Source organism: Pleurodeles waltl, chromosome 3_1 (assembly GCF_031143425.1).
Source record: "Pleurodeles waltl isolate 20211129_DDA chromosome 3_1, aPleWal1.hap1.20221129, whole genome shotgun sequence".
NCBI lineage: Eukaryota > Metazoa > Chordata > Amphibia > Caudata > Salamandridae > Pleurodeles > Pleurodeles waltl.
Genome location: NC_090440.1, coordinates 1,786,437,227 through 1,786,453,864, shown reverse-complemented (window position 1 = coordinate 1,786,453,864; position 16,638 = coordinate 1,786,437,227). Strand labels below are relative to the sequence as shown.

General features: G+C 43.7%; 1 protein-coding gene across 5 annotated transcripts in view; it reads right to left on the bottom strand.

The window, feature by feature from the left end:
* Positions 1–16,638, bottom strand: part of PGAP1 (post-GPI attachment to proteins inositol deacylase 1) — a 764,579-nt gene that overhangs the window by 225,829 nt on the left and 522,112 nt on the right. For all 5 annotated transcript variants that reach the window (XM_069225850.1, XM_069225846.1, XM_069225848.1 and 2 more), the window contains one exon: positions 5,996–6,089. In XM_069225850.1, coding sequence (XP_069081951.1) covers positions 5,996–6,089 — 94 coding nt within the window. The remainder of the gene's footprint in view (positions 1–5,995; positions 6,090–16,638) is intronic.

The window sequence follows — 16,638 nt, the reverse complement described above, 5'->3', positions numbered from 1 at the left end:
CATGTCCTTGGGGTGTGCAACCAGGTCACAAAACTGCCTTGATGCCCTATTGCATGGAGCAATGATATCCCTTTTTTGCTTTAGTGGTATGCTCTTGGCTAGTTATGCGCTGCACGCGCGCGTGAATGGTCAATTTCTTGGTGCACGTATCCTTGGCTGCAGCGCACAGACACCACACACTGCCGCACACAGTGGAAAAAAATTAGAGGGAACATTGCTTAGGAGTGGTCCTAGCTGGAGTGGTCACTCCTCCCGGTTTTCTCTAATTTTCCAGCCGGACTTGCCGCCAGAAGTGGGGCTTTGTACAGGGCGGGCAACTCCACTAGTTGGAGTGCACTGGGGCACTGTAACCCGAGGCATGAGCCTTTGAGGCTCACCGCCAGGTGTTACAGTTCCTGCAGGGGGGAGGTGTGAAGCAGCTCCACCCAGGACAGCCTTTGTTTCTGACCACAGAGAGCACAAAGGCTCTCACCCCATGCGGTCAGAAACTTGTCTGAAAGCGGCAGGCTGGCATAGACAGGTCAGTCCTGCACCAGCAGTTTGGCTAACATACAGGGGGCATCTCTAAGATGCCCTCTGGGTGAATCTTTCAATAAATCCCACACTGGCATCAGTGTGGGTTTACTGTGCTGAGAAGTTTAATACCAAACTTCCCTGTATTCAGTGAAGCCATTATGAAGCCGTGGAGTTTGTAATGACAAACTCCCAGACCATATACTCAATATGGTTACACTTTACTTACAATGTCTAAGAATGAACCTAGACACTGTAGGGGCATACTGCTGATGCAGCTATGCCCTCACCTGTGTTATAGTGCACCCTGCCTTAGGGCTGTAAGGCCTGCTAGAGGGGTGTCTTACCTATGCCACAGGTAGTGGTTTGTGGGCATGGCACGGTGAGAGGGGTGTAATGTCGACTTTTCCTTTTTCTCCCCACCAGCACACACAAGCTGCATAGGCAGTGTACATGTGCTTCGTGAGGGGTCCCCCAGGGTGTCATAATACATGCTGCAGCCCTTGGGGACCTTCCCTGGCCACAGGGCCCTTGGTACCATGGGTACCTTTTACAAGGGACTTAACTGTGTGCCATGGGTGTGCCAACTGTAGAAATAAAGATACAGATTTTGGGAAAGAACGATGGGGCCTGGTTAGCAGGATCCAAGCACACTTTCAATCAAAGTTGGCAGCTACATCAGGCAAAAATTATGGTGGGGGGGTGTAACCATGCCAACAGTGGCACTTTCCTACAGGTGGCATGAAGGGAGCGGTAGTCTCGAAGGGGAGGGAGCAGCCCCTTCGGACTATTTGCGAAACCCAGCTGTCGGACGTGATGGACCGCCAGCATGACGGATGATGGCGAATCCTGCCTCAGACTGGTCCCTGGTGGGGAGGCATCAGACTAGGAAGGTTTTGAGGCTGCTGCAAGGGGAGAGGGGCGGTGGAACGGCTAGACCTCTGACTCCCTCATACACAAGGACGTTGAAACCCACGTCCCAGTCACGCAGAGGCTGAGCAGCATGCGCCACATGGTGGCTGGAGGGGAACAGATATGGTTGGGTGCCCCTTCCATAGCTACTAAAGGGGCAAAAAGGAGACTGAGGGGGGCGAGGGGCAGGTGTGAGGCCTAAGGCCCTAGATGTGGCCCGAGACTCTTTAAAAAGTTTGGGCGCCAAGACTGCTTTGGTCTCCGAAGAGACGAGTGCCATCAAAGGGAATGTCCATAAGGGTGGATTGGACATCTCTTGAAAAGACATCCTCAACAAGGCTTGGTCCTCAAGGCCACCGTTGATGCAACTGATCTGCCTAGTGAGTCAGTCGTATCCAGCCCACATCGTATCATAAACTTTGCTGTGTCTCCTCCATCAGCAGCAGTTTGGGAGAGAATGACCCGGGCCTCCTCTGGCACCTGTGGCAGCACCTGCACAACCATGTCCAATAAAGTATGGGTGTAATAGCCCAAAAGGCAAGTGGTGTTCACAAACCACAATGCCAGGCTGGAGGAAGAAATCATCTTTTTCCCAAGCTGATCCAGCCTCTTGGATTCCGTATCCAGGGGTGTGGAAGGGAATGCATACGGGGATGTAGAAGCTTAGAAAATCAAGCTCACAGGGGTCAGGTGTTTCGTTAGGAACACTGGGTCAATCGGAGTGGGTCTATGGAGGCGGGCAATTGTCTTGTTCACAAGAGCCCCTGTGCTGGGATTGGACCAGCTCCCCAGCAGGACATCAGTGAGGGCTTCATTAAAGGGCAGAAGGTGTTCAGAAGTGGAAGCCCCAGGCTGAAGCACCTCTGTCACAAGGTTAATCTTGACTGCCACAGAAGGCAGCTCGAGGCCCAGGACCTCGGCCGTTCTCCGCACCACCATTGAGTAAGACGCTCCCTCCTTCGTTGCCATGGTAGGGAGAGAAAGCATGCCAGTTTCAGGGGATGTGTCCAGACCACTGGCCTCACCCAGGTCGATTCGTTAGTCCATGGGACCTGCTAGCTGGTATTCCAAAGGGTCCACCAACCCCTCCCAACCCTCACTGTACCCCAACCCAAGAGAATAAGGGTCAGAATCCGACTCAGGGAGCAAGGTCCCTGTCGAAGTCAGAATTGGCGTTGCATGACGCTGGACCGGCTCCGCGTCGGATCGACAATGAGGATGGGGTTGACACCGATCATAGGCATGGGCAGCATCAGGGGCGACGACATGGGAAATATCGTTGGGGAAGGTCAAGGTGGTACGACCGATGCCGGTTCGGATCCAGGAACAGATCCATGGGTGCCCCCAGAGCCTAGGCCGAAGTCGTAGGCAGGGAACTCGAGGGGGCACCTGCTGACTCTGCTGGGCCCGAGTCAGACTGCCCAAATATAAGGCGCATGGTCTCATAAAACTCACGGATTTGGGCAGGGGTTGCTCTGGCTCCCAGAAACTCGGGGAGGCGCAGAGTCAACCCAGACACAGGCTCCAAGGACAGAGGCCTGGAATGACAAAGCTGCTTTTCCTTCGCCGCGTTGGCTAACGGACAGGATGAAGTCGAAGAAGGCTTGTTCAACTTCTTTTTGTGCTTCGACTTACCTGACTGTCCCGAGGATTTGGAGTGGGACGATGAAGAATGTGTGTGCTGCGACCGTTCTCTGGACCTTCCTCTCGATCAGAGGCAACGCAGAGCAGAGCGCCGGGCCGCAGTGAGCTTTAGGGACCGCTCCCTCAAAGCTTTCAAATTCATAGCCCAGCACTCTGAGCATGACTTCGGGTTGCGGTCATACTCCAAACACCACAACCACAAGAGATGTCGCTCCATCATGGATATCGTCCAATGACAGGATGTGCATGGCTTGAACCCAGTCTTGCATGATGACATCCTCGACAAACCAGGAGTATTGAGACTCAAAAATCTTCAACAAAAAAATCAAAAAACAACCAGTCAAAGAGTGACTGAGGGGTAGTTCTTCTCGGATTTGCGCTGTCTGGCACAGAAATAAAAGAACTGACGTCAGCACGCCAGGGTGGTGCCTATATATGTGCCGCAAAGTCATATCCGGCATCCACAACGACGGATGCAGAGCTGACCGACGCCACCTGACGACATGCAGGGGTATTGCTCGAGAAAAATCTCCAGATCCAGACTAACAGCTAGGGAAATTCTAAGGTAAGGAATTTGCAAATAGAAGTCTCTATCAGATATAGAGTACAAAGATGCAGAGTAGAGTGCAGAGACAGAGTGCAGTTGTGTATAGTGCACTGGCAGAGAGTGCATTAGTTAATAGTAGCGAAGAGCGCCGTGGCATAGAGTGTAGTGGTGCAAAGTGCAGTAGAGTGGCACAGAGTAGATTGTTTCAGAGTAGATTGAAGTAGTGTAGAGTGTAGTGGGGTAGAATGGTATGGATTGTCATGGTGTAGAGTAAAGTTGTATAGAGTGCAGTGGCATACAGTGCAGTGGTCCAGAGTAGATTATAGTAACAGAGTGGATTGGCGTAGAGTGCAGGGACATAGAGTTGAGTGCTACAGAATAAAGTGCATTGGCGTAGAGTGCAGTGGCATAGAGTGCAGTGTTGCAGAGAGGCATAGAGTGCAGTGGTGAAGTGTGTAGTTGTGCTGAGTAGATTGGTGTGGCCTAGACTGGAGTGGTGTAGAGTGTAGTAGTGAAGAGTGCAGTGATGTAGAGCAGAGTGGAGAAGAGTGCACTGGTACAGAGTAGAGCGGTACAGGGTTGGTTAGCGAGACGTAGCGTTAAGTGGTGTAGAGTGCAGTGGTATAGAGTGAAGTAGTGCAGAGTGGAGTGAAGTGGTGCAGAGTGAAGTGGTGTGGAGTGGAGTGGTGCAGAGTAAATTGGAGTGGTGTAGAGTGGAGTATTCATGGTGTGGTAGCACACTGCTGTTAGAGACAACACATTTTCAATTGAAATGACCGTTACATTTGCACAGACATACAGTTTTACTAATAAAAATATACAGGGCACACACAAAAATCTGTGGAAATTGCATCACCTAGTGTAATGATTTGTTTGATCATATTGAAGTATTTGCTTCCAACACACTTCAGAAATAAAAATTGTGCTTCATTTGTGTTTCTAATTCTGAATGAAATACTTGTGCAGCTCATTTAAATGTTGTTGTGTGCTAGAGAAAACACATTCCTACCCCCTTCCAGCAAGATTGCCCCATAAATCCTCTAACTTTGATGTTAGAGAAAGAAAATTAAATATGCGCCCTCGGAAAACAGCCCCTGACATTTGACCTCAGTCTTTGAATGCACAGCAAATGCAACGAGATAACAAGATTTACAGGCCTATTTTCAAAAAGGAAAGACTCAGAAGGATTTGGAATTAAGGTTTTGACTGGGGAAGGTATTAACTCAAGTGGGACTGCCTAAAACAAATAAAGGCAGCAAATGAAAAACAATAAAATCTGAGTTACACACCACAAAGCCAACGGCAAGCAACAGGCAGAAGTTGAATGTCCAGATGATGTCTTTAGAGTCTGGTAGGCTGCGACCAGTGCTTTAAATGGGCGGGTACTGTCCGGTACTGAGTACCTTCATTTATTTAATTTGAAAAGGGAAGTACCTGCACTTCTCAGCACTGCTCCAATACATTTAATGGGAGAGTACCAGCACTTCTCTAGAGCAAAGAGGTACTCTAAGAAGTAAGTACCTGCACTTCTATTTTTCCATTGAAAGCCCTGGTTACGACCTAAAAAAAAATTCACCACCCCCATCCCCAGCACCATCCTCAACATAATTCCCTAGGGGGAAGCTATCCAGTGGGAACTTCCCCCTTTGCACATTGGTTGTCACCCTTTCTTGAGAGGTGTTAACTTTTCGATTATTTGCGACCGCAACAGTTGTCACAAACAATTGACACCTTTTTGACTTGCAAGGAGGAGGGGAACACCTCTTTCAAGCCTCCTTCTAGAAGCAAACTCGAAAGGGTTACAAAACTTCTTTTAAAATTTGGAAACACTTTTTCGACTCATAAAAAAGTTTTTGCACATTGCAAAAAAGTGTTTTGCGATTGCAAGCCTGATTCACGGCGTGCTATGAAAAAAACAGGAATTGGCAAAACCAGTATAAATATAGCTTCAGTGGGCCAACATTCACAAAAAGTAAGTCCAATCACCTTGTTTTTATTTAAGATCGGACAATTATTTTCTTTTTTATTTAGCGGCGAAAGGCTTATTAGATCGAGTATCTAACACTTCATTTCGTCACTTAGGTGAAAGTACTCAAGTAATATACTTTTTGTAGGCATTCCTAGGCCATTCCACCGAGTGCCGAAACAAATAACATTGTTAATGTGTACATTACAATTATTTGAAATACACTCCACTCCTTGTGGTGATGCCATCTTTAACACTTGAAAGCAGTTATTTAAAGGGCAACATTGCCTGGAATTTGTCTTATCAAGGAAATATGTAATAAAATGGAAATGCCCTGTGGCGGTGCTTTGCCTTCTACAGTGTTCAACAAATTAATTCCGAGGGTTCAAATATTTGGAGGAATACAGTTTTACCTGTAGAGGCGAGGGAACTAAACTGTCCACCATAGGCAAGAAGAATACTTGAAAGGATGTACACAGGAAGAGAAGATCCGTGGAATCGTATTATCTGTGGAAAGTACAACATTTTTGGTCATTTCAAAAATACTAACTCGGAATTGAAGAAGTACGTATATGTCAAGTGAAAATGAAAACCGATTCAATTAGTAAACCCCCCAAAATGCAAACAATGTAATAGACACAATATTTCAAAATTTCACAGCGCATCACGCATGCAGGGCTACAGATATGCTCAGTCCCTGTGAATAGATAAAGACAACCAGCAAATTTAATGATGAGCTAATGTATACAGAAAACTGACAAGTCATTAGACTGCAAATGATAATGTACGTGCAAAGTAGAAATGACGAATGTTAATGACAGTTAAAAATTAATGATTGTTAAATAGCTTTCTGTGGATTCACTGGAAAGGTGATAAACACATCTGAATGTGTGTCAAACTTTTGTATTTTTCTCTTAAGTAAGGATAACCATTATTCAAATACCTCTGAAGGAGTTCCACTACAAATTTAACTGAAATTTAATGTAAACCAACAAACTAAGTTAGAAAAACATTTCAGCCTCGATCTGGTTTTTAAAGGTTGCAACATTTCCTATACTCGTTTGGATAAACATTTTTTCATATAGACAACTCACATCAGGGGAGATGTCCTGAAATGATGACTAGAAGGCCCTTAAAACTTGCTTTATTTGAGAGCAGTTACATGTGACTTGAAATACTTTACATTACATCTATCTGCCTCTATTCACTAAAGCCATATATATGGGTGAAGTGAGATCCCCTTTAGCAATTAATCAACACAGATTGTAATATGATTATTCCCAGCTTTTGGTATCCGTAGACCTGTCTGCTAATTATTGTTTGTTCAATTAAATACTGCTATTTGAACCTAGTAAAGCAGCCAAGCCAGAATTACACAAAGACTTAACAACCACTTGTCAATTTTTTTCTTTTAGTATCTCGTAAGCAATGCTATTATATATACAAGCTAAATTTGTAATTGGTGAAAGTTATATATTTGTATTGTGCCAACTGAAAAAGATACTTACTTTCTCTAAAAATATTTTTGGTGGATACAAATGTTCCCCCAGATTCTTCACGTTGTTAATTATCCCCAGGCTGGTTTTGAAAGCTTTTTCTGAGCAATGTCTCTCCATCACCATCAGGTGATGCCATGCAGCTCTAGCCATGACTCCACCTCTGGACATGATGACACCAGAGTATATTAGGTTCAATCGGCATGCTGGTGTCAGTTTCTGGAATTTTACCACACCCTAGACAAGGGCGCAGAGAGGAACCAAGAGAGCAATGACAGCAACATATACAGGAAATAATGTGCGCATACCTTGGGATCTTATTAGTCACAGTGCTAGCTCCTCAGTGGAGGAAACTGGATATTGAGGAATGTGGGGAAAGATTATGTAGCCACTAGATGGTTAGTAACGTTTTCTTCCGATGGATGCACCTCCTCACAGATTCTTCTCCTTGTAAATGACTCCCAAAACAACAGAACCCAGAGAGGGGGGATGGCTTAGTGCCAAAGAAAACATGCACCATACCTTGGGCAAAATACCTATCACGGTGCGCCTGAGACGTGAGGCAGAAGAGCTTGGCAAATGTATGTAAAGATGATCATGCAGCAGCCCGGAATACATAAACAACAGTCACCTTGCTAGAGGGTTGTGTGGGCATTCATGGCTCTAGTGGAGTGGACATATATGCCCTAAAGGGGTATATCATGGCCATGGCATAGTAGATCATGATAGAGTGCAGGACCAAGTGCAAAATTGTCCTGCAATTCTCAGCTCTGGCAGAGCCCAAGGAGAACTGACCAGCCACTATGTCCTGACGAATGTGATCTGAGTACTAAGGCACTGCACAACTAGTGTCAAGTCTATTAAGTCACTCATCCTTCTGGTTAGACGCAAAGGGGGAAAAGGGATGAAAGAAAAGAAGACTGAGCCATATTAAATGCAGAAGCCACATTAGGTAATAAGGATGGGCATATGCCAAGATCCAATTTATCCAGATAAGAAACTGTAAAGTGTTGGACACAATTACTCAGCCTGAACTTCTCTTACCTTCTGTGCTGAACTATTTGCAATCAACAGAAATACCTTAACAGTAAGCAGTCAAATTAGGCAACTGTGTTTCAGCTCAAATGGAGATGCTATCAAGAAAGTGAAAAAGAGATTTAAATCCCTTCGAGGAACCATAAACAGAGTGGGAGGGAACAAATAGAGCAACCCTTTAAAACATGTGCTACTAATGGTGATCTAAACAGTGAAGGTTGAGTAGGCAAATACATGAAGTCAGACAGAGCCTTTGACGGTAGCCCGAGCTAGACCTTGCTGTGCAAGGGATAACAGAAAACCCAAGATTACATCTTCACAAAGTCAAAAAGACTCCAAAAGCAGCGTTTGGGGTGGATGCTATTAGCATTGTGCAGTGGGAACGGTCTGCTCTGCACAAGAAAAGAAGAGGTGTCAGATTACCAGAAGATTACCATACCAGATGCTCTGTGCCCAATCTGAAGCAATAAGTATCAGCTGTGCACAATCCTCCCTCACCTTCTGCAGTGTTTTTGACAGAAGCAGAAAAGCGTACTGTTGGCACTGAAAACAACTGAACCTCAAGGCCTTTCCATGGAACCTCCACAGAAGGAAGTGACTGGCCATGGCAAAAAGATCTACAAATGAAACCTCCAGTATGAAAAAGATCACCTCTGTCACCTTGAGCTGCAACTCCCACTCATCAACCCCTAGTGAAATGTGATTGAGAACATCATCTCTCACGCTGAGGGAACCAACTAGATGAGTCTCTACTGGAAACGTTCCTTATTGCTGTGCCCACTGATACAGTGGTTGTTTCTTGGTGTTATACTTGAGTTTTCCATGCCTCTGGGTTCCCCATGCCCCCAGCACTCCTGTAGGGTTGTTCACCTGTCATTGTGTCTGCCATTGCTGTGGATTTCTTTTTACCCAGCACAAAAGTCACAATCAGAACCGATTTGTGATTATTAAAATGGTGGAAAAAATGTTTTAGAGACCTTCTCCAGCTACTTACATTTGTCAAAAAAAATCTGAAGGTGATTGATAGGAGTTGCAAATCAATTAATGTTGAGTCTAAACAACAAATATGTATAAAGGTGTTTTGTCCCTAGTGGACGGGGTCCCCAGGGCCTGATAAGGCTCAGGTAGATAGGGCCACATGCCCCCTCCCCTTAGAATTCAGCCAAGGGGGATGAGCTCCTCAGAGCCAATTAAGGCGAGGGTGGGGGAGCCTGCATACCACCTTCCCTTAACATTTATGTTTTGGCCCCATGGGATGGGTCCCTACTACCCACAGGCCAACCCTTCACCAAAGGCTGCCTGCATGGGGTTGGCTGTCTGTGGGGGGGTTGGGCGCAGGGCCTGGCGGCAGGCCAGGCCCTGTGTCCATCCCTCCGCGGCACATGCCAAAGGCCGTGCGCAGTTTAGGGTTGGATTTACTTATGGAAATAAAATATCACTTTACACTAAAAAAAGTAACGTTATAGTTAGGTGAAATGCTCAGTAACAGCGCAACGTTTTAAATGCTAAAAACCACAGAAATTCACCATTTATAGTTATCGCACATAACTATAAAATGTCCTAAGGTAACTATAACTGGCGCACACTCGCCATCCACTGCTAATTACCCCACATATTACATCAATGACATCCTCTAGGACATAATTGATCATAGCACTGCAACATTTGCAATGAAATGATTGATGAGTAAACTGTGCATGGTGGGAGCACGACATATAGTTACTACTAGACCTGTGAACCTTATAGTGGTCTTCCCCCAAACTTTTTTGCATCTCCTCCTCTATTTTGTTGAACCTAGTTTGTGGATTTTTAGGATTCTGGGCACTTTACCACTGTTTGCGACTGCTTGTACTCTCTCTCTAAAACATGTTAGAGTGCCTTTTACCAAATTGGCATCTTTAATTTACTTGTGATTCCCTATCAAGGTGGTAATACATGCACCCAGGCCTTGTAAATGAAATGCTACTAATGGGCCTCCAACACTGATCGTGCCACCCACTAAAGTAGCCCTTTAAACATGTCTCAGGCCTATACTGCAGTCTGTGCATGTGCAGTTTTAAACTGCCATGTTGACCTGCTAAATTAATCCCTTCTTCCAGGCCCAATCCTTTCTTTTTAATATATATAAGTCACCCTAAGGTAGGCCCTGGACAGCCCCAAAGGCAGGGTGCAATGTATTTTAAAAGCTGGACAAGTACTTTTATGTTTTACATGTCATGGTAGTGGAAAACTCTTAAATTTGTGTTTCACTACTGCAAGGCCTTATTACATTTTATAAGTGTAATTTCCTAATGGGAAGAGATAATCAAGTCCATGTTTGGTGTCACTGAAACTGGGATGAAACGCCGTATTTAGTGGTGAACTCAGGTTTTTGTTTATCACAATTATAAAAATGGTACTTTTAGAACTTGGCATTTTTCTGCCCTTAGCCCTCTTGTACTTATAGCCTGGTCTGGGTCATATGACTGGGTGTAACTGACAGACTTTGTGAATTCCTCCCAGACCATTACACAATAGAGGGATTAGGTGGACCTGAGTGGGTCATCTGCTGGCAGGATGGTGGAGGGCACAGCTGAGCACAGTCCCATGTGCATCTGAATAGCATGTGCTCTGCCTTCACACATAGGGCCTAACGGCCCTGCATTGTCACTTCAGCCAGCTTGGAGCCAGGGCAGGGGAGGCAGGAAATGTCATGCATTTCAAAGCCACTGTCAAGATGTTTCCTCTTTCTTCTAGAACCAAGACACCAAGGTATAAAAAAGGAACTCAGACACCAACTCTTCAGTACAATTCTGGATGTGTGGATATTCTGCCAGGAATAAGGACTGCTGTGCCGCCACAAGGACTGCCACTCTGCTGGACTGCAGCTCTAAAGGAACTGCTGTCCTGCTGTGCTGACCTGCTGCCCTCTTGCCTGGGTAAGAAGACCTGGACCTGCAACTTCATCTTGAACCAAGGACCCAAGAGTAACTAAAATGGCTAGTCTGCTGGCCTCCTGATCTGAGCTTTAGGGACATAAAGGCTCCCCTACCAGCTTCTGGATCCAGCTTCAGCAAGTTCCTGACCTCCATGTGGTGCCTCTCAGATCCTGGACCCTTGATGTGGCTCATGAGCTCTTGAAATCAAGCGTTTGGGCTCTTTGTGACTGCAAATGGGCCAGTTCACTCTGGAACTATGCTGTTCACACCAAAATTCAGCGTGAGCCATCTCCAGTCCGTCTCTTCCCACAGAAAGTATTGATCGCCCGTGGAGGACCGCCACTGTGAAGTTCCAGCCCACCTGTCTGCGATATCCGGCCTATTCCCCAAGGCACTCTATCCACAACGCTCTCCATGCTCCGTGCGAACATCTACAATGCAAACGCGACTCTTGGCACAAACATGAGGAGTTAAAACTTCAGCTGGACTAATCTGGAACTGTCTCTGACTGACGCTCCTTTGTTGGTCGGCCTGAACTTTTGACTCTGACCCAGTGCAGTGTGACCAGATAGATGCGCTTGCCGCTTTATGCTTTTAGGAGTTCTTCTACAGTTTATTCTTTAAAAATTCACAACTCTGGTTCTACTGATTGGATGTCTTTTTTATTTATTACATTTTGCTCTATTTTTTTTAATTTGGTGTAGGATATTCTTGTGTGGTGTTTTCACAGTTTTACTGTTTGAAGTGTTGCACAAATACTTTACACATTGCCTCTAAGTTAAGCCACACTGCGTTGTGCCAAGCTACCAGGGGGTAAGCACAGGTTAATCTGTAATTTGCTTGTAAGCTACCCTGACTAGGGCTCACACCCTAGTCAACCCGTAATCCAATTTCTAACAGTTACCTTAGGACACAAGTTATAATTACTGGAGATAACCATATCTAATGAATGTGTTTTTTTTGTTAGTTAAAACGTTATGCTGTTACAGAACATTTCATATACCTATAATTTTATTTTAACCATTGTTTTTTTCAGTGTGTGTACTATATATGCCAGTGCTGGAAGTGCTCAGTAGCGCACTGCCTCTTCACTGTGTACTATCACAGCTTGACCTCATTCCGGGACTCAAAAGCTTGTTGCAAAATTCCCTTTTATTTAATAAATGGCATGAGGAATAAAACAGCATCAACGTGATTCAGCATGCAAGCCTTGTTCCTTTTGGAAGTTGTGAACAGGGCTTCAACACAATAAACATGTTGATGCTGTTTTAGCCCTTATGCCGTTTATGAAATAGAGGGAGGTGAAGAGATTGATATAAATATATATATATATTTATCAATGGTTAAAGTGATTTTATATTTAGGCGTTAGAATAAAACAAGAGCTAAGGTTAAAAAGCTTAAAAGCCACTGGAATACGCTGGTTATAGTTTAGTCAACCCACTACAACTTGTGCACCAACTACGCACTGCTTATGATCTCACATGTTACATCACTCACAACGTTAAATTACATCATTGATGACACCACTGGTTATATCTAAGTAGCAACAGTACTAATGAGACCAACTAATGATTCAGACAGAGCTATAGGTTTTATGAATGAGGAGTTATAAAGCAACCTAGATCGATACATAGACTCATAAGCTTCTTTGTAAGATTACAAAAGAAGAAATAATTTGCTTACCTTTGGTAATGCTCTTTTTGGTGGATACTCTATATAACCCTAGATTCCTCACCTTTAGAATATGCCTAGCTGACAGATTGGATCTAGAAATTTTAAACAACAGTGCTCCCTACAAGCCAGTAGGTGGCACTGTGCAGCTGCATGTTGATTTTTTTTTGGTCCAGAAGTGACAAATTGAGCCATACATTTAAGTGCAACCTCTGAGTGCACATGTCGGATACCCACCCCAAAATCCAGTCAGAGTACCAGTGTTCAGATCTCCAGCTTGGGACCTTTTTAGATGGAGGAAAAAAGAACCATTCCACAGAACAGGGAGGTGGCAGAGCAGTGAGGAATCTACGGTTAGATAGAATATTCGCAAGGAAGAGCATTATTGAAGGTAAGTCACATGTTCTTCTAATTGATAGTTCTAACTGCAAATTCCTCACTTTTAGAAGTAATACCAACAAGGTGGAGGGTCAGTAGAATGGGCTCAGACCAGAAAGTCCTGCAGACCCGAATGGGTGAAATGTCCTTCCTGTCAGACCTGGCTGTCATGGCAGTAATGCTTCAAGAACATGTGTATGGAAACCCATGTCACAGCCTGACAAATGTCGAGAACAGTCACTGTGCATGCCAAAGCAGTAGTGGCAGCTTTAGCCGTTCCAGAGGCTGCTTCTAAGCCAATGCGTAGCAGATCTTGATGCAGAGCATTAGGAATGAATGAGGAGCAACTGGGGACACTGTACATTTTCAAGGAGGAGCTAAGTAAAGTGCCTTTAACCAACTCTCACCAAAAACTAAAGCATGACTTATCACTCTCAGTCTGGACTTCATTGACTAATCTAATAAGTGGAGTACTGCAGTGTCTATAAGACACAAAGGACAAGCAGACCTAATTGACTGGAACGTTTGAGTTCGGCTCATTTCACACAACCTATGTTTGATTTTTGTGAGAGTTTATGTTAAAAATGTTTTATTTATGTGTTTAACTGTAGTGATGTCAATGTACATATGCATTTATTCATTAATGATGCCTAAGCCACAATTTAAATATCTGTAAACAAGTCTAGAGGTTCATCTACATGCTGGCATCCGTTTAAAAATATAAAAAAGAAGGTAATAATCAAAGACAACATGGAGAGTCATATATGTGTGTGTTGCATAACTGAAAACTAATTGATGGTTAGTGTGTGCAGTTAAATAGGATTCCTTCACCCACCATCCAGAACAGGATCCAATTCTGGTTGATAATAAATGTCGAGAGCAGGCACTCTGCATGCCAACACAGTCAACGCAGACTTGGCCCTTCTGGAAACTGCTCCTTTGTCAATGAGTCCTCGTTTAAATCACCCGTTGTTATAATTTTCCTAATAGGTTTAACACATGTTCCCCTCAAACACTTTGTGATACCACAGTGGGATCTCAATTTGGTCACGACTTCCCTCATGGGTACTCCCTTCAAGTAGGTGCACAGCTGCTCATTACATCTTTTGACTCTGAAGACTTCAGTTCATCGCTTCAGGCTCTCTCCCGGTGCAGCAGCACTACATCACCTTTTTCCCCAGACAAACTGATGTAAAGGGAACCAAGGCGACCATTTTCATGTTGGCAAATCCGTCACCCTCCCATCATCCTCCCAATTGTCTTTGCCTGCTGACCTCAAAAAGAGCTTCAAGCAGAGCCATAAGTGATATATCCATAAGGGACATCCCCAGAGAAGCCTGTAGATCTTATCCAAGAATGGCGGTGGAGCACCACACTGATGCTGACTGGCCCAATCAAGCAATAAGTAACATTTGTGAAATGTTTAATGATTATGGACCTGATTTAGGTCTTGGTGGAGGGAATACTGTCACAAACGTGTCAGATAGTCTGTCTGCCTTATTATGATCCCCATAGGAGATAATGGGATCGTAATACGGTGGACGGGATTTCTGTCACATTTGAGAAGGAGTAGTTCCCTCCACCAAGACCTAAATCAGGCCCCAAGCCTCTCAAAGAGAGTTTTAAAATATTATTTAATATAACAATAATTCAGAAAATATGCAAAGAATATTGGAAGAGGATGGGAGTCAGTCACTAATGGTGCTGGTACCCCAAAGAAGAATGGGATGGAAAAAGTGATAACCCAAAGGGATTGGGAAACATACATTAGACGTCTTTTACAGGGTAACAGGATAAATGGCTGCTTTTCACTGTGGAACAACACTGTACTGCAAAGTTGTTTCTAGATATAAATATGGTGAGAAAGGAGATAAAACAATATGAAGCTCTGATACCGGACGACTGTGCTGACAATAAACTGCAGCTTTACTTTGGAATGGTGAGATTTTTTTGTCTTTTCAGTTTGTTCAGCAGTATGGAGGTTTGGGACTTTCCCTGGACACTGTTTATAGAAAAGGAAATCTGAAAGAACCAATGACTTATACATTATTAGCTGTGTTGAGTCCACCTAGTAAGAAGTTCGACGGATTCATTTTGACTTCCCTCCAAGCTGGTGTTGAACACTGGGAGATCTAATTGAAAACCCAAACTGGCTTTTGGAAAAATCAATCCTCTTATTCAAACTCCCTGATATTAACTAGTCTAGCCAACAAGTCATTACTTAAAAATGAACCTCCACTATACTGAGAATTCCTTTACCTTAGCTTATATTTACCTTAGCTTATTTACCAAAGACATTTCTAATGAACCGGGCCACGTAAAAGTTTTTCTTTTTGTATTATTCTCTGAATGTCTAATTTATGCCATTTGCTTCTTTTAAGTCACGCGCCCATTGTATTACAGTGTTTTATTTGATTTTATGGTAATAGAAATTCTTTACAAATAAACTATTAAATCTAAATCATATTTTGGCCCTTGCCAAAAAGGAACTGGGCAATAAAAAGACTGAGTACAAGAGTTTTCTTACAAAGGTGTTTTACTTAATAATACCTTATGCTGTAAATCTAAATAAAACGTACTACAAAAATAAGTGAGAGACTTAAGTAAATCTAATAAATGGTTTGAAGTATTTTCCTTCAGTCAATGTACACTGCATATGATATGAAGGTTATTCCATACACTACCCACATAGTTGGCACAAGGACACGTACTAGATGACTCCATCCGAGTCGCTTGTGAAAAGAGGCTTTGGATATGGGATGTCAATTCCTATTCAGGTGATGAGACAGTGCCTCTGTATTTGCTCAGCTAAAGTCAGTGATCTCAAAAACAGTGTCATAACTTGTCGACGATATTTTACGGGCGAGCCACAACTCCCTCTTGGGTGTTTGTTTTTTTATGAGCTGCAGCTAAAGTTCTTGCCCGAGCCTCCAAAAGTGTAGAGGTACAACCTCAACGAGATTTATTGGTAGATTCAACATACACAGATATACACATGTAATCATAAAATATGCTGTCTCTCACAGAGCAAGAGAGCCAATAGCTGGTGGTGTATGATGTGGTGGGAGGAAGTAAAAAGTGAATAACAGCTGAACAGACCAATAATAGATGAAGACTGGACTGACTCCTCTATGTATGTAATTATGCATGTATTTTCGATTTATAAGTTTTTTTAATTGGAAGAGGCTTGTGAGAAAGCTAAGGCCGTCTCTTTACGCCAAACCTAAAAAGTATCCTTTTTAAAAATAGGGATTTTTAAAAGATTTTCTAGGTTTATAAGCTGCATTAGGGATTAAGGAAAATGGCTAACACAGCTAAGAGTAATGACCTATGGCAAGTGCAACTGTGATTGAGAAGCACAACCGATTCTCTTTCAGTGCTAGCAAACACCAAGAGAGATTTAAATGTTATATATTTTTATTACATTTAGGATATTTTAGTTCTACTCTGTGGACTAAGAAAGCCCACAGGGCAAACCTTTAGATTGTACAGGTCTATGTAGGATGGCATGCCCTAATAGACTAATTCCCCTCCCCTTTTCCATTTTTCTATTAGC